The sequence below is a fragment of the Ovis aries genome, chromosome 25 (genome assembly GCF_016772045.2).
Source record: "Ovis aries strain OAR_USU_Benz2616 breed Rambouillet chromosome 25, ARS-UI_Ramb_v3.0, whole genome shotgun sequence".
Classification (NCBI taxonomy): Eukaryota; Metazoa; Chordata; class Mammalia; order Artiodactyla; family Bovidae; genus Ovis; species Ovis aries.
Window position 1 is genome coordinate 8,070,827 of NC_056078.1, and position 26,026 is coordinate 8,096,852.

A 26,026-nucleotide genomic window follows, 5' to 3' on the forward strand; every position below is an offset into this window, starting at 1 on the left:
ATTAAAGAAAAAAACAAAATAATAAGTGTTAGCAAAGTAGCAGGGAAATCTGGAATTTTTGTGCTCTGGTGGTGGGAATGCAAAATGGTGCAGTTGCTAAGGAAAACAGTATGGCAGTTCCTCAAAAAAAACAAAAATAGAATTACCATGTAATTCCGTGTCTGGTTTATTTCCAAAAGAAGTGGAAGTAAGGACTTGAACAGATGTTTGTAAACCCATGTTTATAGAAACATTATTCACAATAGTCAAAAAGTAGGAGCAGCCCGAGTTCTCCACTGATGAACAGATAAACAAAATATGAAATATCCATGTGATGGAATATTACTCGGTCATAACAAGGAAGGAAATTCTAACACATGTCACAATATGGATGAAATCTGAAGATACTATGTTAAGTGAAGTAAGCCAGTTACAAGAGAGCAAGCAAGCACTGCGAGGAGTTTCCCTAGAACAGGCTAATTCATAGAGATAGAAAGAATGAAGTTCCAGAAGACTGGAGGAGGAGGAGGAGGGAGTCATTAGTGAAGGGATCCAGAGTTTCAGTTTGGGACGATGGATGGTGATGACGGTGGTATTTAATACCACTGAACGGAGGCATTAGGTACAGTTAAACTAAAATACCTAGATGGTAAAAACAGATAGCTAAATAGAAGTATCCATAAATGGATAAATGATTGATAAATAGATAATAGATAGGAAAGACACAGTGAATATTGTTTCAGCACCTTCCCCTCCATGGATCACATCTCAGCTTCTGCTTCTCACAGCCTCATTTGACATCTAAGCCTCCCCCCAGGTGTTGGGGGAATGGCTTTCCCGACTCCTACTACCTGGGAGTGTGTGCTGGTGGATACAAGAGAAGAACAATGATGGCCCCTTGAGGGATTTGTGCTTCAGTGAGGCAACAGGACATCATAAAGATCACTTAGGCATTCCTTCAGTAAATACTTCTCAAGTGGCAAACACTGTTTGGGGTCTGGAAACACCACTGTGAAACAAATACCTCCATGAAACAGACGGACAATTTCTGGTCTTGGTGTACTCATATTCTTTTAATTGGGGTATAGTTGCTTTACGATGCTGTGTTAGTTTCTGCTGCACAACGAAGTGAATCAGCTGTACGTATACAGCTATCTCCTCTCTCTTGGACCTCCCCCCTACCCATCCCCTCTAGGTCATCACAGCACTGAGCTGAGCTTCCTGTGCAAGACAGCAGGTTCCCGTTAGCTACCTGTTTTACACATGGGAGCGCACATGTCAACCCCAATCTCCCAGTTCATCTTACCTGCCATCCCCCGACCCCCACCCCATCCACTCATCCGTTCCCTATGTCTCTGTCTATTCCTGTGTTGCAAATAGGTTCATCTGTACCGTTTTTCTAGATTCCACACACATGCTTTAGTGTATGATACTTGTTTTTCTCTGATTTATTTCACTCTATATGACAGACATTAGGTCCATACAGGTCTCTATTCTTGGTGGGAAGAGATACATGAGATAAAGAACATGTACCCTGATATACAATGTACTGAGTAGTGCTGAGTGTTTGCTAAAAGACAGAGAAGGGTGACTGGAGGCTGCAGGCTGAACAGGGCAGCCAGGATAGGCTTCTCCCAGAGGTGATGTGCAGCAGAAATTTGTGGAAGGTACATGTGGCCGTGTCTATGTACATGTCAACCGTGCAATGTGCACGTGAGCCGTGCAAGGGTCTAGAGTGAGAAAAGCCAGGCAGGGGACAGCAAATGCAAACGCCCTGAGGTGCAAGCGTGTGTGGTGAGCTGAGGATCAGCTAGAAGGCCAGAGGGCTGCAGCCAGTGAGTTGAGGGGGCAGGGGTAGGAAATGGGGTTGGGACAGGTAGCCAAAGGCCATGAAAATAACTGGTTTTTTTTTCCTCTGGGTGAAAGGGGAATCCATCAGAGGGCTTTGTGCTGGGGAAGAACAATCAAGGCTGCTTTGCAAGAGGCTTTTGAAAAGCATTTTTTTTTCCCCCATGGATGGACCTAAAGATCTCTAGTAAGTTAGTAAGCCAGAAAGAGAAAGACAAATACCATCCAACATCACTCACATGTGGAATCTAAAATATGACACAAGTGAGCTTATCTATGAAACAGAAACACCCAGACAGAGAGCAGACTTGTGGTCGCCAGGGCAGTGGGGTGAGAAGGGGCAGGAACGGGAGTTTGGGATTAGCAGATGCAAACTATTGTGTAGAGAATGGATAAACAACAAGGTCCTACTGTACAGCATAGGGAACTACATTCAATATCCTGTGAAAAACCATAATGGAAAAGCGTGCAAAAAAGCATGTATATATGTGTGTATGTATAACTGAGTCACTTGCTGTACAGCAGAAATTAATACAACATTGTAAATCAACTATACTGCAATAAAATAAAATTTTAAAAAATAAGCATTTTTACTTTGCAGACTTTTTTTGATCTCGGTCAAAAAGAAGAGTGGGTGCGGCCGTGTGTGGCACCTGTGATGTGGAGATTGATGCAGGAAGAGAAAATAGGGCAGGCAGCAGAGACAGGGGAGTGGGGAAGGAAGATGAGAAGAAAGCAACATTTCTGCCCAGAATTTTCAAGAAGGCTCTGCAACCAGCACTGAGGGGTGATGAGGATTTCTGCTGGACTTTCATCTCCAAGGCCTGATGGACCACTCGCTGCTACTTCTCCCCTCCTTAGAGGACCCTGATGGCCCACCAGTGTCCTGGCACCCCTGAAGTCCACAGTCGGAAGCCTCCACCAGGTCTTAAGTCTGGTTTCCCGGCAGAAGGTTAGGATCCCAGATAAAACAACAGCTTCTCAGAAGTGTCCGACCTCTAACAGACAAAAATTCCCTAGCTCACAAAACACAGCTTTGAAAAGCTCTGGTTACTGCCTCCTCTGCCTCCTGCCAGACATGAGGATCTTGAGTTGAGTGGCTGCCAAAAGATGAGTCATTTTGTGAATTTAGCAGGGATGGTGAGATCAAACCTGACAGATGCTCGCAGATAAGATATAGTAAGTGCAGGTGATGCCCCCCACTAGGGGTCAGATTCCAAAGTGGTCTCTAGCAGGCATTCCATTTCTGTTCCCACCCTTCAGTCTCCTGGGGGAAGGGGAGGGGACTTAGGAATAAAGTGGTCTTATTTAGAGATGGACACCCAGGGTCACACAGAATGAAGAGGCCCTGGGTCCAGGAATCTAGTCCTAGTCCCTGGTCTGACCACAGCCTGCTTGTTGCTCCGGGTCATGGAAGCAGAGACTGTCACTGAAGTGCCATCAGCCAACACTCACCGGGGCGTGAAGCAGTGTCTTGGCTTCCGACTTGGTCATGGTGCTTCCCTCCAGGGGAAGGCGCTCTATCTTCCCTGTCTGGGCGAAGAGTAGATGGGTCCCGGGAGGCGGGGGGATCACAGCGGTAAGGACCGGGGGTCCAAAGTGAACTGGAGGAGCCACTGTACTCAGACCTGGGTGGCAGGAGATGGCATTGAGCAAGGCCCGTATGCAGCAGGAACGCACAAATACACACGTGCGGGCACATGCACGGACTCACACACAGGCACCCACACACCCTGGTCACGTCACCTTCTCGGCACCACAAACTGCACAATCACACGTGCCTATTAATGTCTGAGAGCACAAGGAGCAGGAAGACCGCAGCCAATCAAAGGGCATTTGTGATGAAGATGACACAGGGCTTGAGTGTAACATTAAACCCCAAGTGGAAAAAATGGCTCAGCCTCCCCCTTAATGGAACTAAGCTGGCTATGGGTGCCCTGCTCTGGATGCTGGGCATCCAGGCTGTAGCAGCAATCCAAAACAAAGAAACAGCAAAACCCCCGAAATCCTGGCCACAGGGAACTTGCACCCCCATGGGAAGCTGCTGAGTATTTTCATGCCCAGTGGACTTGAAAGTCTAGGCAAGTCCATCAGAGTGGACTTGCCCCGCTCACCCCATCCCACGGGGGCAGGAGGGTCTCAGGCCCCACAAGCAGGAACACAGTCCTTCGGGACTTTCCAGGACAAAACGAGGGGGGAGGCTCATCCTCCCTTAGAGGCAGCCTTGCCTCCTACCTGCTGACCTGCATGTCCAGCAAAGCTCTGCCTCACCTGATGGGAGAACCTCCCAGGAGGGGACATGCACCCTGGCTGAGGGTAAGGAACACACAGTGCGTGTCGGGGAACCTGGGTCCCCGACCTGGTCCAGCCACTCACCACGTGGACACATTATGGACCTCTGCAGTGCGAGGGCGGAACCAGCTCGTGGCCAAGCTCATTTTCACTTCTTTTCTCTGGTCCATCTTGCCTGTTATACCCACTCAGTGACATAAGCCAATCTGGTGGATCTCTTTAAATCTCTAGAATCTATCCCTCCAAACACACTGCCTGCACCTCAGGTCAACCCTCGCCATTTCTCACCTGGACTAACTGTAAATACTGCAGCAGCCCCCGCCTCCCCATGGCCACGGTCTCATTCCTTCCTCTCAGCTCTTCTAAAACTGAAACCTGGTCCCATCAGCACCTGCTCAAAACCCTTCCTGGGCTCCCCACCTGCTCTCAGGATCAAGGCAGATCCCTGCACAGAGCCTCTGATGTCTTCACTTCCACTCTGCTCCCCCGGCATGGGACACAAACTCATGATGGCTTCCTTCCTGCCCCTCAACCTGCTCCTGCTACCTGGAACACAGATCTCCTCAACTCCCCTTCCCCAGTGCAGGTGACTCTGGTCCTGTCAAAACCTTGGGTCAGGCAGTATTGCCTGCAAAGCCTTCCCTGGCCAACCCACGACCCCTCAAGTCAGGGACACTGTGGTCCCTGCACAATCACATGTGCCTATTAATGAGAAAGGAACCCTCTCTCTCAGGGTTCCTTTCCCTACCCTGCCTCTGTTTCCCTGCCCCCTGAGGTTCTAGGGCCCACACTGGGGCCTTTCCCTCTGCAGATGCCCGCAAGACCATGGCATCTGATACACCAGGTTAATGCTGGCTGGGTGGGATAATGAAGTTTGTGAGTGATCCCTTCTTATCAGCCTCTTAGCAGCTCTGGGAAACTATCTGGTAGGGGATCAATTTATGATTACTGGCTATCTGGTGAATGGAGATGTCAAGAATGATTATATTCGATTTTGGTAATTTGTGACAATTAGCATTTTCTACATCTGGGACTGAATTTTAGAGCCAAGAAGCATGCTATAGATTATTCTGCTCAAGTGAGATGTTGAAGGCAAGGACGCAAGTGTCTGTCCAGTGCCACACAGCCTGGCCCCAGTCCCAACTTGGTGCCTTCCTACCAGCACGACTGTCTCAGAGCCAGCTGGCACAAACCTTTGTGGCTGTTGGTTCCTGGCATCATTACAAATGGATCAAGTACCTAAAGGTCCAGGCACAACCTTGCAGGAGGCCGGTGTGACATAAGAGTTCCATGCCTGAGTAACAGGGTGCTGAGGAGGGGCACTGGTTGGTCTCTCCCATTCCTGCTATGCCCCAGCACAGAGCCACTGAAAGGCCAGGCTGCCCAGTGCAGGGTTTACCCAGAGGAACCCCAAGCACACACACACACCTTCTGCTATCAATTGCAATCTTATCCAGCAGGCCCTGCCCATCATTTGCACAAGACAGGTTTGCACCAAAAAGGAAAAGCAAAGGGTGAGAGGAGGGAGAGGGTAAGTGGGGAGAGAGAGGGTGAAGAGGGGTGTGAGTTATGGGGAGATGGAAAAGGGGGCTGCAGAGGGGAAAGAGGAAGGGAGGGGACAGGCTTCGAGTCAGTGGAGCAGGTCAGGATTCAGGGCAGGCGCAAAGTGCCAACTGTGCCCCAGGCAAGGGTCCCCAGCAATGCTCGCGGATGCCTGGACGTCCCACCTCCAGCGCGGCTCTCCGACTTACATGGTGGCCTCATCCCAGACCCAGTCCTGGTCCCCTCCACCTCTTGGCCATCACGGTCCACACACCAGCAGTAGCCAGTGCTGCTGTGGCACTGGGTGGGCACGTAGTGTCCCTGCTCATCACATTCGGGGACGAACAGCCCAGGGGGCTGGGGTCGCGGGGAGTCCGCCGTCCCAACGACGCGCTCCCGCTCCTGCTGGCATCGGGTTTTCTCCACTTCTGTTAGAGAGAGGGGCAAAAAGAGGGTCATCAGTTCAAGCCTCCACACTCAGCTCGGAACCTGGGGAGCTGCCTGGTCATTGTTCTGTTTTGTATTATTAATTAAAAAATTTTTTTTGTTCACCTTTATTGAAGGATGTTGACTTACAGTATTCTATTAGTTTCAGGTACGTGACAATGATTCAAAATTTTTATAGATTATACTCCTTTTAAACTTATTGTAAAATACTGATTTTATTCTCTATGTTGTTGCTATCGTCGTTCAGTCGGTCAGTCGTGTCTGACTCTTTGCGACACCATGGACTGTAGCCGGACAGGGTCCTCTGTCCATGGGGTTTCCCAGGCAAGAATACTGGAGTGGGTTGCCATGTCCTCCTCCAGGGGATCTTCCTGACCCAGGGATCGAACTTGAGTATCCTTCTTGGCAGGCAGATTCTTTACCACTGAGCCACCTCGAAAAACCTGTATTCTCTCTGTTGTGCAATATATCCTTAGAGCTTATTTAAAGAATTTAATGTAATTTTTACTTTATATTGGAGTATAGTTGATTTACAATGTTGTGTTAGTTTCAGGCATACAGCTAAGTGATTCAGCTATACATATACATATATGCATTCTTTTTCAGATTACAGTGTATTGAGTGGAGTTCCTTGTGCTCTGGGATGTTTTATTAATTAAAAACTTTAAACAGCATTATTAATTAGTGGACTTAACGGTCAAGAAGAGTATGTCTACATTTTCTTTTCCTTTCTAAGCCATTTTTTTTTTTCAGTTTTGAAAAACGGAGGCAAAATGGACATAATATATAATCGACCATTTTACACTGAACAATTCAGGGGTAGTTACTGCAGTCACAATGCTGAGTGACCACCACCTCCCTCTAGTAGTAGCAACACATTTTCCTCACCTCGAAAGGAAATCCCAGATCTATTAAACAGTTGTCTCCACTTCCTCCTTCCTCCCAGCCCCTGGCAACCACAAGTCTGCTTCTGTCTCGATGGATCTACCTATTTTGGCTCATTCTCATAAATGGAATCTTACCATATGTGGCCTTTTGTGTCTAGCTGCTTTCACTCAGCAGGCTCTTTTCAAGGTTCATCCACGTTGTGGCCATGTAACAGTACTTAGTTCTGTATTCATAGCTGAATAATATTCTCTTGCATGTCTACACCACATTTTGTTTACTATTCATCGCTTTATGGACAGCACTGGCATTTAAGAAACTTTAAATTTTTCTTAAATGTGTTCTTTTTGTCACCACCAGCTTCTTGATTACCCACACTGAGTCCAAGTCAAAGATATGGGTGACCCTAGGGCACATTTACCAGCATATGTGTGTTTCCTTTTAATTATGGGCTAGTGTGAAATATGGCCTTTCAACTATGCAACTCCTATCCCGAGGCTGGGAAATACCATTCCATATGTGTGGAACTGCTGATGAGATGCTATATTCTATAGTAAACAGTTCTCAAGTATGCACCACCCCCATCACTTCACGGCATAGAAGGGGAAAAAGTGGAAGCAGTGATAGATTTTATTTTGGGGAGCTCCAAAATCACTGTGGATGGTGACTGCAGCCATGAAATTAAAAAGATGCTTGCTCCTTGGAAGGAAAGCTATGACAAACCCAGAGAGCATATTAAAAAGCAGAGACATCACTTTGCCAATAAAGATCCATATAGTCAAAGCTATAGTTTTTCCAATAGTCATGTATGAATATGAGAGTTGGACCATAAAGAAGGCTGAGTGCCAAAGAATTGATGATTTTGAACTGTGGTGTTGGAGAAGACTCTTGAGAATACCCTGGACAGCAAGGAGATCAAACCAGCCAATCCTAAAGGAAATCAACCTGAATATTCATTGGAAGGACTGATGCTGAGGCTGAAGCTCCAAAACTTTAGCCCCTTGATGCTAAAAGCAGACTCACTGGAAAAGACCCTGATGCTGGGAAAGACTGAAGGCGAAAGGAGAAGGGGGCACCAGAGAATGAGATGGCTGGATGGCATCACTGACTCAATGGACATGAATTTTAGCAAACTCCAGGAGACAGTGAAGGACAGAGGAGCCTGGTGTGCTGCAGTACATGGGGTCACGAAGAGTCAGACCTGACTAAGCAACTGAACAACTACAACAAAAGCCGCTTCCGCGCTGACTAGAGCTCAGCCACGACAGCATCAGACAGAGGCAGACAGGCCAGCATCGCCGTGGCCTGTGCACATCCTCCACACAGAGATGCCCAGCTGAGGGCCACACTTCAGCCAAACTGAACCGTGTCAGCTGCCCTTCTTTTGCAGGCCCTTCCACTCCCTCACTCATCCGTTCATTCATTTAACATGTGACTCCCCCTCCTCCTCCTCGGTGAATCCTTTCAGAATCAGCTCAGGCATGTGCTCCCTGCAGGAAGGCTTCTCGGGCCCTCCAAGAGTTCCCAGGATGCTCTGGATTCTCGTCACTCTGATGCTGAGACTCAGAGGCTGTTCCCTGTCTGTCTCCCTGAGCAGAGTTTAGGCTCTAAGACAGTGAGTGACTGCATTCCCTTAGCCTTGACTTGGGAAGCACTTCTGGGCTGGAGTCAGGGTGCACATGGGACTAACTCCCAGGTCCTGCGCTCAAGGAGCTCATAGTCTGGAGGGAAGGGAACAAGCAAACACAGAGCGACAATCCAGTGAGTCATTGCTTGACAGGAGAGCCTATGACACAAAAGATACACACAAGACATCCTTTCCTTTTTTTTCTTGGCTACACCACATGGCTTGCAGAATCTTAGTTCCCCAACCAGGGATCAAACCCGAGTCCTCAGCAGTGAGACTATGGAGTCCTAGGCATTGGACCATCAGGGAATTCCTGAAATATCCTCTCTGTAGGGCTTGGAGAGCAAAGGTGTGGTGGTGTCCTTATTTATTTTAATCTTTATTGGAAGACTGTGGTTACACAATCCAGGGCAGGGCTCTACTGACTTTTTCTGCTAAGGAGCAGAGAGTAAATATTTGGGTTTTGTGGGGCATATGATCTCTGTCACAATTCAAATCTATGGATGTGGCATGAAAGCATCCAAGTTTAATACATAAATGAATGTGTGTTTCAATAAAACTTTATTAACAGACACAAATGGTGGGCCATATTTGGCCTATGGGGGATGTAGCTTTCAACCCTGGCTCTAGGACATTGCTAGTTACATTAGGGAGAAACCTCATATAAATACTCATGTATTAATATATTACCGTGTTAATATTATATATATAGTAATAATAGAACAGATAATAATATATTACATATTTCATAGAATTTTACATCTGAAAAATGTTTTTGTTCCTCAGTTCCACCACTTCTGCTCTTGTCAGCAGTGCTGGTCAACCAGTGATGTCAGGACTAATCCCCTGGTATTATACGAGACAAGAGTGGAATGTGTTGAGACAATGTGCGCGGCTGGAATTTTAAGTCCTGCACTCCAGTGTTCATCTGTGACAGTATCTTCACGAGGCCTTCGCAGTGGCATTCGGTGTGTGCTGCCAGTGAATGTTTCAAGTGCCTTTGTCTGCACTGCCAGTTCTCACGTCAGCCTGCTGGATGTGGCTGCCCCCTTGATTAGAAGCAGTAAGCCCGCCAGAAAACTGTGTGTTGAGCCTGGTGAGGGGCAACTGGGTCTGCTCTTTTGTCCCAGAGGCTAATAGAAAAACCAAAAACAGCATAGTGAGCTATATTCAATATTCTGTGATAAACCAGAATGGTAAAGAATATTACAAAAACCAATGTCCATATGTGTGTAACAGCCACCGGTATAGCAGAGATTAGCACAACACTGTAAATCAACGATTTCTGTTCAGTCACTCAGTCGTGTCCAACTCTTTGTGACCCCATGGACTGCAGCACACCAGGCTTCCCTGTCCGTCAGTATACCTCAGTTAAAAAAAGAAAAACAAACAAAAAGTATTTGATGTAGGAAGAGCCAAATAAAGATACAAAATAAGCCATCTGGTTGATAATAAAAATGTTGGTCTTGCTCACTCTTAGGTGTAGGGCTTGCTTATGTCCTCAGTATCTTACATTTGTACAGGGTTTTAGTTTCTGTACCAGCTGTCTCTGTTCACACAGAGTTCACTTAATTCTCACTATAATCCTGTGCAACAGGCAACTATGGCTTTTATGTCAAATGAGAGAATTGAAGTTTGGACTGGCTCCCCCAGGCCACAGCACTAGCAAATGCTTTAGTTCAAGCTAGAATCCAGGTCTCTAGATCCCCAGCCCAGCCCCGGGCCCTCTGCACACACATGCTCAGTGCCCAGGACGGCCTGCCCGTGGTCTCTCTCTCTCTCTCTCTCACACACACATACACACACACTAGCTTAACACACCGGAATTATCTGTGGCCCACAGACTTGTTTCCTTCCATCAACATCTATATTTGGTGTTGCCTTTCCAATCAGAAAGCACGCCTAGTGTTCTGTATACTGTCAACAAAACTGAACTTTTAAGGGAATGGGGTACCTCTCTTCTCTGTGGCTGACAGGACTGTGTGAGCCAATATACGAAATCTCCAGTGATCTAGAATTTCCGGTGGAGCTGTGAAGTACTATAACTTGAACTTACCTAACAGTTGGGGGAGACCTCAATGGTGCCTCAGGAAACAGAACTTCAAGTGTGTTTATGGAGGCTGTGCTTATGATATCACTGTGTTCCTGGGAATGGCTTCTCAGCCTGGCCCACAGCGGCCCCTCCAGGCCCACGTGGGGAGGGTCCCACTGTGGGTGGGGTAGGGGTGGGATGGTAAAGACACATATCCCGTCCTGGCTGCTGGCTGATAAAGTGACAACTGAGGCAAGATTCTCCTTAGTCTTTACTCATCTACTCTCTTTACTTTTCTTTATTCTTTCCTCTCTTTACTCATCTCTTTATTTGCTTGAGGATATACTAATCCAGGGAACAGCAGGGAGTCTGGGGTGACTTTTCTCAAACTGAGGACAAAGAGAGCGACAGGACGTCCTTCAATAGATGAAGGAAAAGAAAGGGATGGCAGAGGGAACTACAGACAGGAAAACAAGCTGTGCTCCTAAATCCTTGACCGACAGAAACTGTAAGGTAGGGAACATTTAGGCTAACTCTAGACGATGATTTGTTTCAGAGAAATAGATGACTAATATGGCAGTCTTCAAACTTCCTGACCATGATCCGTAGAAATGCATTCCACTCTGCAATTCAGGACATATACACACACACACACTTATACATATACACACACACACACTTACACATATACACACACACACACATATACACATGTGCACACATATACACACACATACACACACTTACACATATACACACACTTACACACACACACATATACACACACTTACACATATACACATGTGCACACACATATACACACACATATACACACTTACACACACACTTACACATACACACACTTACACATATACACACACACTTACACATATACACACACACTTACACATATACACACGTGCACACAACTCAGTCATGCACCAGACAAGGATATACAGCCACCATTTCACGAGACAAGACTTATTCCTACTGCACACACTCTGCACACTCTATTTTCTTGATTATCGGTTTCTATTTCATTCCATTCCATTTAAATGAAAATAACAACCCACTACGCTGATTTCACAATCCACACACGCATTCTGGGCAAAGAGTGCAAAAGGACAGCAGAGAACAAGTCATTTTTTTCTGTTTTGCTTACTGTTGGTTGATACTGCAATAGCCATGACCTTAACTGACTACCCTCTAAAGCTAGTTTTTTATTTAAAAATCAGTCCCCTCTGTATAGAGTAGGTATCAAAAAATGCTGAATGTCTAATCCCTACACTTCATTATGTTTGGCAATAGGAGTTTGAATGATACTATACTTAATTTTTTGTCAATATTTCATTAGGTATTCATTTGTCAATATTTCATTAGGTAGTCGTATAAAATTTAAAAAAAACATGATGAAAACCTCAGTGTTCCTATTCCAACTGGAAATACATTAAAATGCAAATGCAGCAAGGCTCCCTAATCCCAATTTCCTCTCCTATCACAGAAGGTAACCTCTATCCTGAAGTTTTGGTTTCTCACTCTCATGCGTGCAGTTTATCATTTTATTGTATATGTATATACATATGTGGGTTTCTTTTCATATAGACTTATATTTTATATAAATGTGACACACTGCCTATATTCTTTTGTGACTATTTTTTAAATAGCTAAGAAGTAAATTTATCGAGAGAAAGAGACACAGAGTGTGGCCATCTCGAAAAGTGAGAGCTTTGTATGACTAGATTTTTTGCCCAATAGACTGTCGAGATTTATTCATTCATTTAATTAATTAATTTTGGGGGCCACACTGTATGGCTTGTGGGATCCTAGTTCCCTGACCAGGGACTGAACCCAGGTCCATGGCAGTCAAAGTGCACAGTCCTAACCCCTGGACCACTAGGGAATTCCCTTTAGTTCACTCATTTCAACTACTGCTATATATCATTTCATGGTATGGATTGCACCCAAACTCATTTGTCCATTTCTCCTGTTAGTAGTCTCTTAGATATTTTTTCTCTTATAAACAATACTTGATGGAGACATGTGTATTTCTAAAGTACATTCTCTCTCGAGCATATAAATAGATGATGAATTTCTTAAGAAAATAGGATTAAATACCAAAATAATCCTAGCAAAGAACTCTGGTTTTATCCTTGTCCCGCTTTTGTAACCCAGGCTACAGGTCTGGATTTGTTTCTGTGTAGTCAACAGAGCCAAGGGGGGCAAGGAGTTGGGTTAAAAAAACAAAAATAAAAAAACGAAACATCTGCTTCCTTTTGAACTGGAAAGATGTGAAGGAAGCCTAAGGAAATAATGACTTAGTCATTTTTAATAGTTGCTGGAATGTCTTAATTAATTTCAGGCACAAAAGGTTGATGCTGCCTGGGATCATCTAGGCTGGGGGCTGGTAAATTTTTTCTGTCAAGAGCCAGGTAGTGAATATTTCAGGCTTTGCAGGCCTTGAAGGCTCTGCCACAACTGCTGACCTCTGGCTTTGTGGAATGAAAGCAGTTGTAGACTATTGATAAACTAAAGAGCCTGAGTGTTCTAAGAAAACTTTATTTGCAAAAACACAGGCAGTGGGCCAGATCTGACCTGCGAGTCATAGTTTACTGACCTGCCAGGAGCCAGCACGGGAGATCCCACCCACGACAACGTCATGCGGAGAGACCTGATGGGCAAGGCAAGTCAGGTCTCAAAGGGTCCTCTGCCTGAGCATCTACCCCCCCAAAGCAGAGTCTGCCTGCCTTATTGTACTGTGCTTTCCACTCTTCTGACATAACAGGGGGCCATCCCCATCACCTTCCTCTAAAAGTAATTAACTTAGGGCTCCAGTTAACAGTCTCCTGCATATGAAAAGAATGTCTCGGCTTAAACCCCTCTGATAGCTTTCTAACTTACCTGACCGGTCTGCCCAGACTTTTACAACTTGTGAGTTGTTTACAGCCCCCCAACCACGAAAGGCATGAAGCTTAAAGCATCTTAAAGATACAGAGCCTTTTTTAAAGAGCTAAAAATTATATTGGTGATGGGTTTCACTGTTGAGTCAATGACTGCTGCCAGGCCTCCATATTCTTTATCTTTTAGGCACCTAGGAGGATATTAATCAATGTAATTGGGATATAGAAAAAGGAATATAGTAGTTTTAATGTTAGCAACACTAGACTTTTGAGTTAGTTACTTTTCTCTTTGTTATAAATCACTGTACTTCTTTCATTGTTATAAATTGTTGTGTCCTTGCTATGTAAGAATGTAACTTTATTTAGTGCTTTCTGAGAGCGGCACCAGACTTTGGGACGAATAACACAAGTAAGTTCTCTGGTTGACAGACCCTTATCAGAAAAGGGCCGTAAAATGTTAACTGGCCTTCTGGCCAGATGATGTAAATCACCTACAACTTGTGTATACAACTAGGTATGCAGAGAGAAAGCCTGGTCTCGATAAGAGTCAAGGCTGCTGATACTGCATAATTTTGTATTACCCATTGATCTCTATGTACAATCAAAAGTATAAAAGGCCTTTCCGGACAATAGAGGAGGGGCCAGTCACTGGAAAGGCTGGTTTCCCCTGTGTCAAATCTCTCTCTTTCTTCCTCTCCCTCCCTCTCCTTTTCAGGCTGAATTCCCATCTGGGGCGTGGAGGCTCGCCATGTCTACTTACTTGCCCTGGCTTCTAAGATCCACGCAAGAGGGAGTCCAAGGCGGGGCACCCTCCGCTATTCAAATGGGCGCCGGTGGCCTAATGTAGATGGTGCAAACCTCTTGACCTGAGATTTTATTAGCTTTCCACGTAAACCAAGTTATTCAGCCTCTTTTCTCCACTAATTTTCCTACTATACTATTTTTTTGTTAATCTTATATTTCTAAATAAATAAGTTTTTCCTCGCCAACTCCATCCTCACTTCGAATCACCCTGGATCCACCGGGGCTGGACCCCAACACTGACCTCTGTCCTAAGCAGAAGAAAACAATTTAGACCAGCAATATGTAGTATTATGCATCAAAATTTAAACTTAATTTAATATTTTTCTCATTTTAGATCCTCAACTGTTCTAAAAACCAGTCACACCAGTCCTGCTGAGTGTATGAATGAATAAATACTTGTATATACCACAGTAGGAATGGAAACTAATGCGGTCATTTATTTCCTTGATAACTAGAAAGAACTATGAGCCCCACCATGGACCACGTAATTCTGCTGGACACTGGAAACATGAAAATAAAATGCATAGGCACCTATGCTCAAGGCATTCAAGGCTAGTGGAGGAGATAGACATTGAAATAGTTCTTAATCACTCAAAAAAGTGGTTATATGGAAAGTTCCATGTATTTCTTATTGAAACACTGATAAATATACTTGACCAACAACAGTAGCAATAATTAAAGCAAATACCAACACAACTGGTTAACTCCAGTCAGAGGCAGCAAATGCATCCTTAATCTCATGACAGGTTACCATGTGGTTTGGGGAACTGAATTCAAGTTAGAATCCATTGCGCAGAGTTTAGTCTTAGTTTGAGTCTTAGTTCTAGCACTCACGACCTCTGGGATCTCGATTGTGCTTTTATTTCTTTATGTTTTAGCGTCCTTTATATAAATAGAAATAGTAATACTACCTTGCTTTAAAGAGATGAACATTACATGAAATGGTAGATAAAGTACCCAGCACACAGTAGGCACCATACGAAAGACAGCCAATGATATGTATTCATTCAAAAGTGTTTGCTGAGATCCAGGATCATTCCAGATACAGAACTAGGGCCATCATTGTCCTTATGGTCTAACGAGATTATCACAGAAGTCTCAGGTCAGTAGGCAACTTTAGAAGCTGCACAGTCCAGGTATATAATAGGTAATACAGACAATTCTGAAGAGTTCTCAGTCTGCCTCTTCCCATAACTGGTGGGCCTTCACTGTCCTCACCCCATGACTGTGAGGTGACCATGACACCTCACTGTTCCCCATGACTCTTCAGAACCTGCAATGGTTAATTCTAGGTGTCAACTCGATTGGGCCACAGAGTGCCCAGATATTTGGTCAAACATTATTCTGGGTGGTTTCTGTGAGGGTGTTTTTGCCTGAGACTAACCTTTCCCGCCATAAACTAGGTAAAGCAGATAGCCCTCCCTTACGTGGGTGGGCCTCATCCAATCAGTTAAAGGCCATAATTGAACACAAATGTGGACCCTTCCCTAAGTAAAAAGAATTCTCCCTTCTTGACGACCTTGAATGGAGCACAAGCTCTTTGTTGCCTTTGGACTATTGGGTCTTCAGCCAGCTGACTACAGTCCTGGCAACCAACAGACCTCTATAACTGTGTGTGGGTCAATTCCTTCTAATAAATCTCTCTATATGTAAATAAATACATTTCTCTCTCTCTCTCTAGACACACACACACACATTCATTAGATCTACTTCTCTGGAGAACCCTGACTGATACAGATCAGTTCTTAACTCTTCTGATCTAGGTGTGGCACCCTTGGAATTGTGCACTACACAACTGTACTGCTCAATACCACAGCTGCGCTCTGATCACCCATGTCAGCTCTCCTCGAGCCTCCCACATACCCACCTTGTCTTCTCTCCCAGAGCTATGGACTCAGTTCTCATGGATATAGACAGCAATGATCTAGCTACTCCAAACACCCCAACACCTCACCTCCAGGCACACAATGGAAGCCGTCTCCTTGGTAACCATATTTGCAGCGGCACACGAAGGACCCTGGCGTGTTGTAGCAGAAAGCATCGGGGTGGCATCGGCTTGGCTGGCATTCATTCACATCTGCAAGACAGCCACCAAGCCCAGGAGAGTGAGATTTCTTCCAGAATTCCTAGTTTACACAATAATATAAGCCACTCGCTCTCCACTTTTAGGGACCCAATTTCTGATCTGGGAACCATGATTTAAGAACTCACTAAACATTAATTATAAAAACACTGATTCCTCGATTTCTATCTAACTTTGATGTTTTCATGAAACATTGGACTCCAGTGTTTCATGAAAACATCAAAGAATTTCTGATCTGGGAACCATGATTTAATAACTCACTAAACATTAATTATAAAAACACTGATTCCTCGATTTCTATCTAACTTTGATGTTTTGTTTACATCAAAGTTAGATAGAAATCGAGGAATCAGTGATATTTTCATGAAAAATCAAGCATACAAAATGAAAAAATGAAAGGATTTTTTTTTGTTATTTCCTTCTTATAAATGAGAGCTTCAAAAATGTCTAAGAGTTGGGAGACAGGTGATTAACTGATTGACATAAAAATCTCAGAGACCAGAGAAAATTCATATTCTCAGTAACAAAGACAAAGTATTTCAGAAATCATGATCTCTTAGAAAGGCTTGGACTTTCCAGAAATACTCTAGAGTATAGTGTTAAGTAATTTTGCAAACCAAAGGACCAGGAAACTTTGTTCAGAGTTATCTTATTTCAAATTATCTTGAACAACATGCTGGCCACCAGTGATCGGCTGATCTGAGATCTGAGAGAATTTTGTGGAGTCATTTATTCTCTGCCTCTGCAGTCAAAAAGGGGGCTTAATTTTGGGGGAAGCACAAAATTAGAGCAGGCCAAATGAACAACTGCATGCTGCTGCTGCTGCTGCTGTTGTTGCTAAGTCGCTTCAGTCGTGTCTGACTCTGTGCGACTCCATAGACGGCAGCCCACTAGGCTCCCCCGTCCCTGGGATTCTCCAGGCAAGAACACTGGAGTGGGCTGCCATTTCCTTCTCCAATGCAGGAAAGTGAAAAGTGAAAGTGAAGTCGCTCAGTCGTATCCGACCCTCAGCAACCCCACGGACTGCTGCCTTCCAGGCTCCTCTGTCCATGGGATTTTCCAGGCAAGAGTACTGGAGTGGGGTGCCATTGCCTTCTCTGGAACAACTGTATATATCTTAGTAAATAAAAGGCTGGACTTTAAGTTACATGTGTGTAAGCATTGTTAGTCTTTTCATTAAAGACAAACAATCTCAATCTCCTTAGTCCCTAGCAGACAGCAGGCATTTAATTATGCCTGAACAAGCAAGTGACATACATGTCAAGGCTATGGTTTTTCCAGTGGTCATGTATGGATGTGAGAGTTAGGCTGTGAAGAAGGCTGAGCGCTGAAGAATTGATGCTTTTGAACTGTGGTGTTGGAGAAGACTCTTGAGAGTCCCTTGGACTGCAAGGAGATCCAACCAGTCCATTCTGAAGGAGATCAGCCCTGGGATTTCTTTGGAAGGAATGATGCTAAAGCTGAAGCTCCAGTAACTTTGGCCACCTCATGCGAAGAGTTGACTCATTGGAAAAGACTCTGATGCTGGGAGGGATTGGGGGCAGGAGAAGAAGGGGACGACCGAGGATGAGATGGCTGGATGGCATCACCGACTCAATGGACGTGAGTTTGAGTGAACTCCGGGAGTTGGTGATGGACAGGGAGGCCTGGCGTGCTGCGGTTCCTGGGGTCACAAAGAGTCGGACACGACTGAGCGACTGAACTGAACTGAACTGAACGAGCAAGTGACATGCATGGAGCAAAATAGTACAGGCAGAACAGGCATCTTCTCCAACCAGACATAGCTCCCCAAACAAAATGCACAATTCAAACTACCAGAGACACAAAATGCAGCCTGTTTACTCAATAGAGCTGAGAGAATTTGTTGTTGTTTAGTTGCTAAGTTGTGTTTGTGATCTCATGGACCGTAGCCTGCCAGGGTCCTCTGGCCATGGGACTTCCCAGGCAAGAATACTGGAGTGGGTTGCTGTTTCCTATAGAGAATAATTCTCTTGAATTCAGAGGTGGGTGAGTAACTAGCCTATGATAAGCATCACCTGGGGAACTGCTTCAGGTCTCACAGAGAGGAAAGTCAGAGCAACCACTCACCTTGGCAGGCTCGGCCATCCCCAGAGAAGCCTGGGAGGCAGATGCAGGTGTAGGAGCCGTGGCCCATGAATTTGCACTGGGCCCGCTGGGGGATGTCACAGTCATGAAGGCCCGTCTCGCAGTGGTTGATGGGGCGCAGGTCCACGTCAGCTTCAGACAGAAAGTTAACACACAATGTTTAGGTGAGTCCCCTAAGCAGTCCCCAGGCCTTCCAAGCAGTGTAGTCCAATGAGCTGGAGACTGTGCCTGGGGCCCAGACTCCCAGAGGTCTCTTCAGGTTCATCCCCGCTCACAGTGGGGTGCTAGCCCTGTGCTCCTTTGTTTCCTCCCCTGGATCCCACCTCTGCTAAGTGTGTACAGACTGACCCCACAGTGGGTCATACAGCCTGGCTTTCGACCTCAACTTTAACCCAGGGCTCTGTCTCAGGTCACTCTCCACACCCAGTGCCCGGAACCCAATTCCCCCTTCATCTGGATGTGGAGGTGGACCGCTGCAGGCAGACACGCTTCCTGTGTAACTCTGTTGGTGGAGCATTTGGGCCTGAGGATCTGAGCCTTCCACGCGGCATTTTTGACTTTGGCTCACTGAGCGTGCGTGAAGTCACTTTGTGACTTCAAAGCCCGACTCTTTGTGACCCTATGAACTGTAGCCCACCAGGCTGCTCTGTCCATGGGATTCTCCAGGCAAGAATATTGGAGTGGGTAGCCATGCCCTCCTCCAGGGGATCTTCCTGACCCAGGGATTGAACCTGCGTCTCTTACGTCTCCTGCATTGGCAGGTGGGTTCTTCACCACTGAGCCACCTGGGAAGCCCGTGGCTCACTAGGTGGGAGGAATATTTATTATGAATGCCAAAGTCAAAGTCATCCACTTCCCACCAAGGAAGGAGAAATAAACTCCCAGGAAGTGAGACAGGGAGAGTGGAATGACTGCGGGGCTCTGGGGAGGGGAGCCCTGGGTTTCAACCAGGTGCATATGAGTCCCCTATGTGACTTTGGATAAATCCTATTAACTTTCCAGAGTTGTACTTTCTTCCTCTGTAGAACAGGAATGACTTCCAGCTTTCCAGGCACAGAGGTCCAGGAGATGGGCTTATTATTTTCTAAAGGGTCCTGATAACAAGACTCCTAGGATGCGGACTCAGGAAGTAGGCATATGGCACAGAGGCTAGACAATCAGACTCCATCTTGTACTCTTGCCTCAAGATGACAGTCAAGGGTTGAGATGAACTAACTAAAAAATGCTTGAAATAATCAAGGAAACTTGAATATGGACTGGGTATTCAATCACGTTAAGAAATTGTTCATTTTGTTAGGTATGGTAACAGCATTGTATTTGTATTTTTAAAATTTGCCCTTATATGTCAGATATATATTATGCATATAATGTGCATAAAAAACTAGTAACTCTAGTTAGATGACACGATATTTGGGGGTTTTCTTTAAAGACTGAAATATACCAGCAAAATACTACCACCCTCCCCAGCAGTAGCAGTAGTAGTAATAGGGATGGAAAAGATCTTCACAACCAAGATAATCATGATGGTGTGATCACTCACCTAGAGCCAGACATCCTGGAATGTGAAGTCAAGTGGCCCTTAGAAAGCATCACTAGAACAAAGCTAGTGGAGGGGATGGAATTCCAGTTGAGCTATTTCAAATCCTGAAAGATGATGCTGTGAAAGTGCTGTACTCAATATGCCAGCAAATTTTGAAGACTCAGCAGTGGCCACAGGACTGGAAAAGGTCAGTTTTCATTCCAATCCCAAAGAAAGGCAATGCCAAAGAATGCTCAAACTACCGCACAATTGCACTCATCTCACACGCTAGTAAAGTAATGCTCAAAATTCTCCAAGTCAGGCTTCAGCAGTACGTGAACCATGAACTTCCAGATATTCAAGCTGGTTTTAGAAAAGGCAGAGGAACCAGAGATCAAATTGCCAACATCCACTGGATCATGGAAAAAGCAAGAGAGTTCCAGAAAAACATCTATTTCTGCTTTATTGACTATGCCAAAGCCTTTGACTGTGTGGATCACAAGAAACTGTGGAAAATTCTGAAAGAGATGGGAATACAGACCACCTGACCTGCCTTTTGAGAAACCTATATGCAGGTCAGGAAGCAACAGTTAGAACTGGACATGGAACAACAGACTGGTTCCAAATAGGAAAAGGAGTACGTCAAGGCTGTATACTGTCACCCTGCTTATTTAACTAATATGCAGAGTACATCATGAGAAACGCTGGCTGGAAGAAGCACAAGCTGGAATCAAGATTGCTGGGAGAAATATCAATCACCTCAGATATGCAGATGACACCACCCTTATGGTAGAAAGTGAAGAGGAACTCAAAAGCCAAGTGAAAGAGGAGAGTGAAAAAGTTGGCTTAAAGCTCAACATTCAGAAAACGAAGATCATGGCATCTGGTCCCATCACTTCATGGCAAATAGATGGGGAAACAGTGGAAACAGTGTCAGACTTTATTTTGGGGGGGCTCCAAAATCACTGCAGATGGTAACTGCAGCCATGAAATTAAAAGACCCTTACTCCTTGAAAGGAAAGTTATGACCAACCTAGACAGCACATTCAAAAGCAGAGACATTACTTTGCCAACAAAGGTCCATCTAGTCAAGGCTATGGTTTTTCCAGTGGTCAAGTATGGATGTGAGAGTTGGACTGTGAAGAAAGCTGAGTGCCGAAGAATGGATGCTTTTGAACTGTGGTGTTGGAGATGACTCTTGAGAGTCCCTTGGACTGCAAGGAGATCCAACCAGTCCATTCTGAAGGAGATCAGCCCTGGGTGTTCTCTGGAAGGAATGATGCTGAAGCTGAAACTCCAGTACTTTGGCCACCTCATGCGAAGAGTTGACTCATTGGAAAAGACTCTGATGCTGGGAGGGATTGGGGGCAGGAGGAGAAGGGGACGACAGAGGATGAGATGGCTGGATGGCATCACCAACTCGATGGACATGAGTTTGAGTGAACTCCGAAAGATGGTGATAGACAGGGAGGCCTGGCGTGCAGCGGTTCATGGGGTCGCAAACAGTTGGACACGACTGAGTGACTGGACTGAACTGAACTGAACAAAATGCTTTATAATATGGAAATTGAATAATAGGCACACCAGGGTTCACTATGTTTTTCTCTCTACTTCTGTATATGTTTGAAATTATCCATAATAACAATAATTTAAGCCTAAAAAAAAGTCAAGGGCTGAGGTCTAGGAGGTGATTTCTGATGGCTAGTTCAGATACTCCGGGGTTCATAAGGTACTTTAACTTCTGGTTTTATAGTTCTAAGGCCCAGGTCAGAGTACTGGCCCTCACAATGTCATAATAGAACCTTTCCTTCTCTCCAAGGAGGCCCTCAGTGTTTAGATTATCCTGGATACAAGAGAACTCATCTTTTTCCTCAGTGAGTCTTCCCAAGATTAATTCCAGTTTAGCCTGCCTCAAGGGCTTCAGGAGAGAGAGTTCTTAACACTGCCAGAGAACAGGTAAGGAGGAGGATGCTCTTCAAAGGTCTAGGTCCATGAGAGGTTAGCAAAGTACCGTATTGGTGGGTGAAGGCCCAGCTTGTGGACTTAGCAGCTTAAACTCCTGAAGTTGAAATGTTAACTAACTCCCATGGAATGGAACAGGGATCACTGAAGCAACTCCTATGGGCCAGAGGGTTACTAGATTTTAAATTGCTAAAGCGGTCCAAATTTCTGCCTGGAAAACAGAAAACCAGATTACACAGAACCAACCCAGGGACACACTGTTTCCTTGAACGCCTCTCATCGTCTCACTTCCCATCGTTTCTAACATTCTTCTTTCCTCCAGGGTCCTCTCTTGACCAATTCCTTCAGCTCACAAAATGTGAAAAGGACACTCTTGGAGAATTGGGGTCAAAAAAAGGTAGAAAAAATGTATTCAGACAGAATAACCAGCAAAGGAGTCTCAGTCCTCCTCCATTAAATAGTTGTCATTTAAAGTATGTGAGTGATCACTTCACATGTTGTGTTTGCTCCTGCCTCATTTCACCCCACCCATCATAACAGGGAAGGACCTTGCTACAGCCTAGATGGATGGGTCCTGCTCAGCCGTCACCTTCATCTATGCCTCTATTTATTTTATTATTATCTGGGGGGCAGCCAAGCTGTAAGGCTTTTGGTACCTTACTCCTCCAACCAGGGGTTGAAACTGTGCTCCCTGCAGTGGAAGCATGGAGTCTTTTAACCACTGGACCACCAGTTCCCAGGACCCAGCTTTACCAAGGAATTCTGGGACAGTGAAACTGACCACTAAATTATCCAGTGACGAGCCAGAGTATTTTTTTTGCTTTCAGGCAGACTTGGTTTTATCCAGTGAGCCATCACTCTGTGTGGTTAAGTCTCAAAGGAGGCAGTTAAAAGAGACAAAAGGCCAAGTAAAATGGAACTGCACAGGGGCTACTGACAGGGAGAAGCACTTGAACTCGATGACCTTCAAGTGGTTTTCATACTTGTTTCTGAGCAATGGGATCCTTTACTCAAACAAAACGTTACTCGGAATTTCATATATAGCAAAATGAAATAGTCTGTCCATGGCTTACTTGTGTCCCTATTGGCAGATCCTGGGGCATCTCTAAGGGCTCCTTGGGACACAGGAAGCCCGTGGTCCAGTCTAATCACCTCATTGTACAGGTGACAGAGAAGTTAAGTGTCTTCCTCAAAATCAAAAGCCTAGGAGTAGACATTTGCTTACCACCTGTGTTACACCCTGCTCTAGCCCTTCCATGAGGATGGATGCCAGGAACAGCTGGAAACAGAAACCCAGGACATCATGCCTCACACATGTCTGTCCCAGCATTGTTCATGTCACCACCCAAGGGTTAAAGGATCTGCCACCCAAGTTTGAGCCAAAATGTAATGTAAATGGTACTGCCACAAAAATAGACCTTTGAATCTCCTTCATTGAAAAAAGCAGAGAAAGAAGTCAGGTCAAATTCACAGAAATTGTTGTTCTCAACGGGAAAAAAAAGATAGAGGTAACTTTAGCAGAGCTGAAATCTCAGCTCTGTGCAAAGGGGCCTGGCTGTGTCTCAGTACACAGATGTTTGGGTCATACTCAAAATATGAGAACGGCCTGTTCCCTCCACCCTCAAGACACCACCTCACCCTGGGACCTTGGCAGCCTCTTATGAGCTTCAAGACAGAGCAAACACAAAGCCTGCTAGGGTTTAGTAAACAGCAAGGAAGAGGCAAAGAGATGGTTCCTTGATGTAGTGAAAGAGAAATATGTTTTAAATCGGGAATAAACGTTGAGCTCAGATGCCCCCTTCAGCATGCTGCTCTCCAGACCTGGAAATATCCAAGAATCTTTGAACCTGAAAGTCTTGGAAACTACAGGTCAAAGTGCAGCAGTGAGGAAAGGGGGCGAAATTTAAACAATCTGGCTCTTTGTAGTCGGCCCATCATCACCACCATGTGGGATCTTAGTTCCCCGGTCAGGGACTGAACCCAGGGCCTCTGCCTAGGCAGATGCAGTCTTAACCACTGGACCGCCAAGGAAGTCCCCTTAACTTCTAACTTTGATAGGCTATGAAGTTATGCTAGTACTTGTGGTTTGTAAAATGGAAATCCACAAACAGAAAGGCCCCAAATGAGTTTTAGATGCAAACCAAGAAGAATTTAATCAAAGGCAGATAATGACACAAATACCTATAAGGTGTTCCCTCCACATGAATCCCAAGGCCACTGACTATAAGGAGGAACATGTCTAATTGTTTGAATAGCTATTTAAAGAATAATGGAAAGAATTAAAAGGAGTTTTATTAAGAAGAGAATGGTATTACTAGTGCAGACAAATAATACTGCTTATGCCTTGTACCTGTGACTCTCCAGGTAGTCAGAAGAAAGGAACAGAGACTGATTCACCTTTGTAAATGGCTCTCCCCACCAACAAAACCGGGAATCTTCCATCTCAGCCAGGATAATTACTGAGACAATACATTTCACACAGGCACTGACATACATCCTATGAACACTTGTTTTGAAAAGTCACCTACTCACAGACGTAAAGAACAGACTTGTGGTTGCCTGGGGAAGGGAGGTGGGAAAGGGAAGGATTGGGACTGTGGGATTAGCAGATCCAAACTCATGTATAGAATAAACAGCAAGGTCCTGCTGGGTAATGCAGGGAGCTATACTCAGTATCCCGGGATAAACTATAACAGAAAAGAATATGGTAAGAGAACGTAAAAAAAAGTCACGCACAGAACTTACCCACACACGTTCCCGCCTCTGAAAACCGGTAGCCCTCCACACACTCACAGCGGAAGGTTCCTGGGTGGTTATTGCAGACTGCGTGATTGCCACACACCGAGGGCTGCTCTGAACATTCGTCGATATCTAAAGCAAAATTTTTTTTTTAAATGCAGACTTAAAAAAAAAAACACCTCTCCCAACATCACTATACATAATAAAATATAAAGCATTTTGGCCTGCAAATGGATCCATTTTAAGATACATTTTTAGTATTCCAAAAGTATCGCTGAATATTTTCTTCTGTGAATAACTGGAGATAGTGATCCCAAGGCCCTCCTCATAAATAAAACTGTGCTTCTTCCACACCCCCCCCCCCGCCCCGACCCTTCCCACCTTCCATCTCCTGGAGTTAGTTGTTGACCCAGGGACCACTAACATCAGATGGGCACATCTGTGTTAGAAAGATGTGCAGACAAGTCTCCCGACTCTGAACAAGGTTCCTAAGCTACTAACTGTAATTAAATATGCTCTGGTGGTGCTAGTGGTAAAGAACCAGCCTTCAATGCAGGAGACATAAGAGATGCAGGTTCAGTCCTTGGGTGGGGAAGATCCCCTGGAAGAAGGCATGTAGTTTTGCATGGAGAATCCCATGGACAGAGGAGTCTGGTGGGCTACAGTTCATGAGGTTGCAAAGAGTCAGACATGACTGATCACGCATGTGCCACCATCCTGAGTTTAATGCACTAAAAGGCAAACCATTAACTCATAAGATTAAAAGTGATGTTCTCTCATAGGACAATTCTGCGGTCATCGAGTGGCGTGACGGGAACAAAGAAACACACATTTCAAAGCTGAACACATACATACATATACATGTGTGAGTCGCTCAGTCGTGTCCGACTCTTTGCGACCCCGTGGACTGTAGCCCGCCAGGCTCCTCTGTCCATGGGATTCTCCATGCAAAACTACATGCCTTCTTCCAGGGGATCTTCCCCACCCAAGGACTGAACCTGCATCTCTTATGTCTCCTGTCCGTGGAACTCTCCAGGCAAGAATACTGGAGCTGAACGTGGCTAGGTTCAAATCCTGCCTCCTTTGGTGACTAGCTTGTGTGGTCCTGGAGAAGCTGCCAAACTACTCTGCCTCAGTTTCCCTGTTAGCAAGTACATACAATACTATTCATCTTGAGAAGTCCTTCTGAAGATTATAGAAAATAGATGCAAGCCTAACGTGCTCAAGAAATGTACCTATTGGGACTTGCCTAGTGGTCCACTGG

The 26,026-nt window shown here is 45.1% G+C and overlaps 1 protein-coding gene across 1 annotated transcript in view; it reads right to left on the minus strand.

The window, feature by feature from the left end:
• The window catches only part of NID1 (nidogen 1), a 99,376-nt gene that overhangs the window by 14,691 nt on the left and 58,659 nt on the right, over positions 1-26,026 (minus strand). Inside the window, exons 10-14 of the mRNA XM_012105605.4 lie at positions 24,769-24,894; positions 18,525-18,674; positions 16,308-16,430; positions 5,871-6,089; positions 3,283-3,455 (exon numbers count right to left, since the gene is read on the minus strand). Of these exons, the coding sequence (XP_011960995.3) occupies positions 3,283-3,455; positions 5,871-6,089; positions 16,308-16,430; positions 18,525-18,674; positions 24,769-24,894 (791 nt within the window). The remainder of the gene's footprint in view (positions 1-3,282; positions 3,456-5,870; positions 6,090-16,307; positions 16,431-18,524; positions 18,675-24,768; positions 24,895-26,026) is intronic.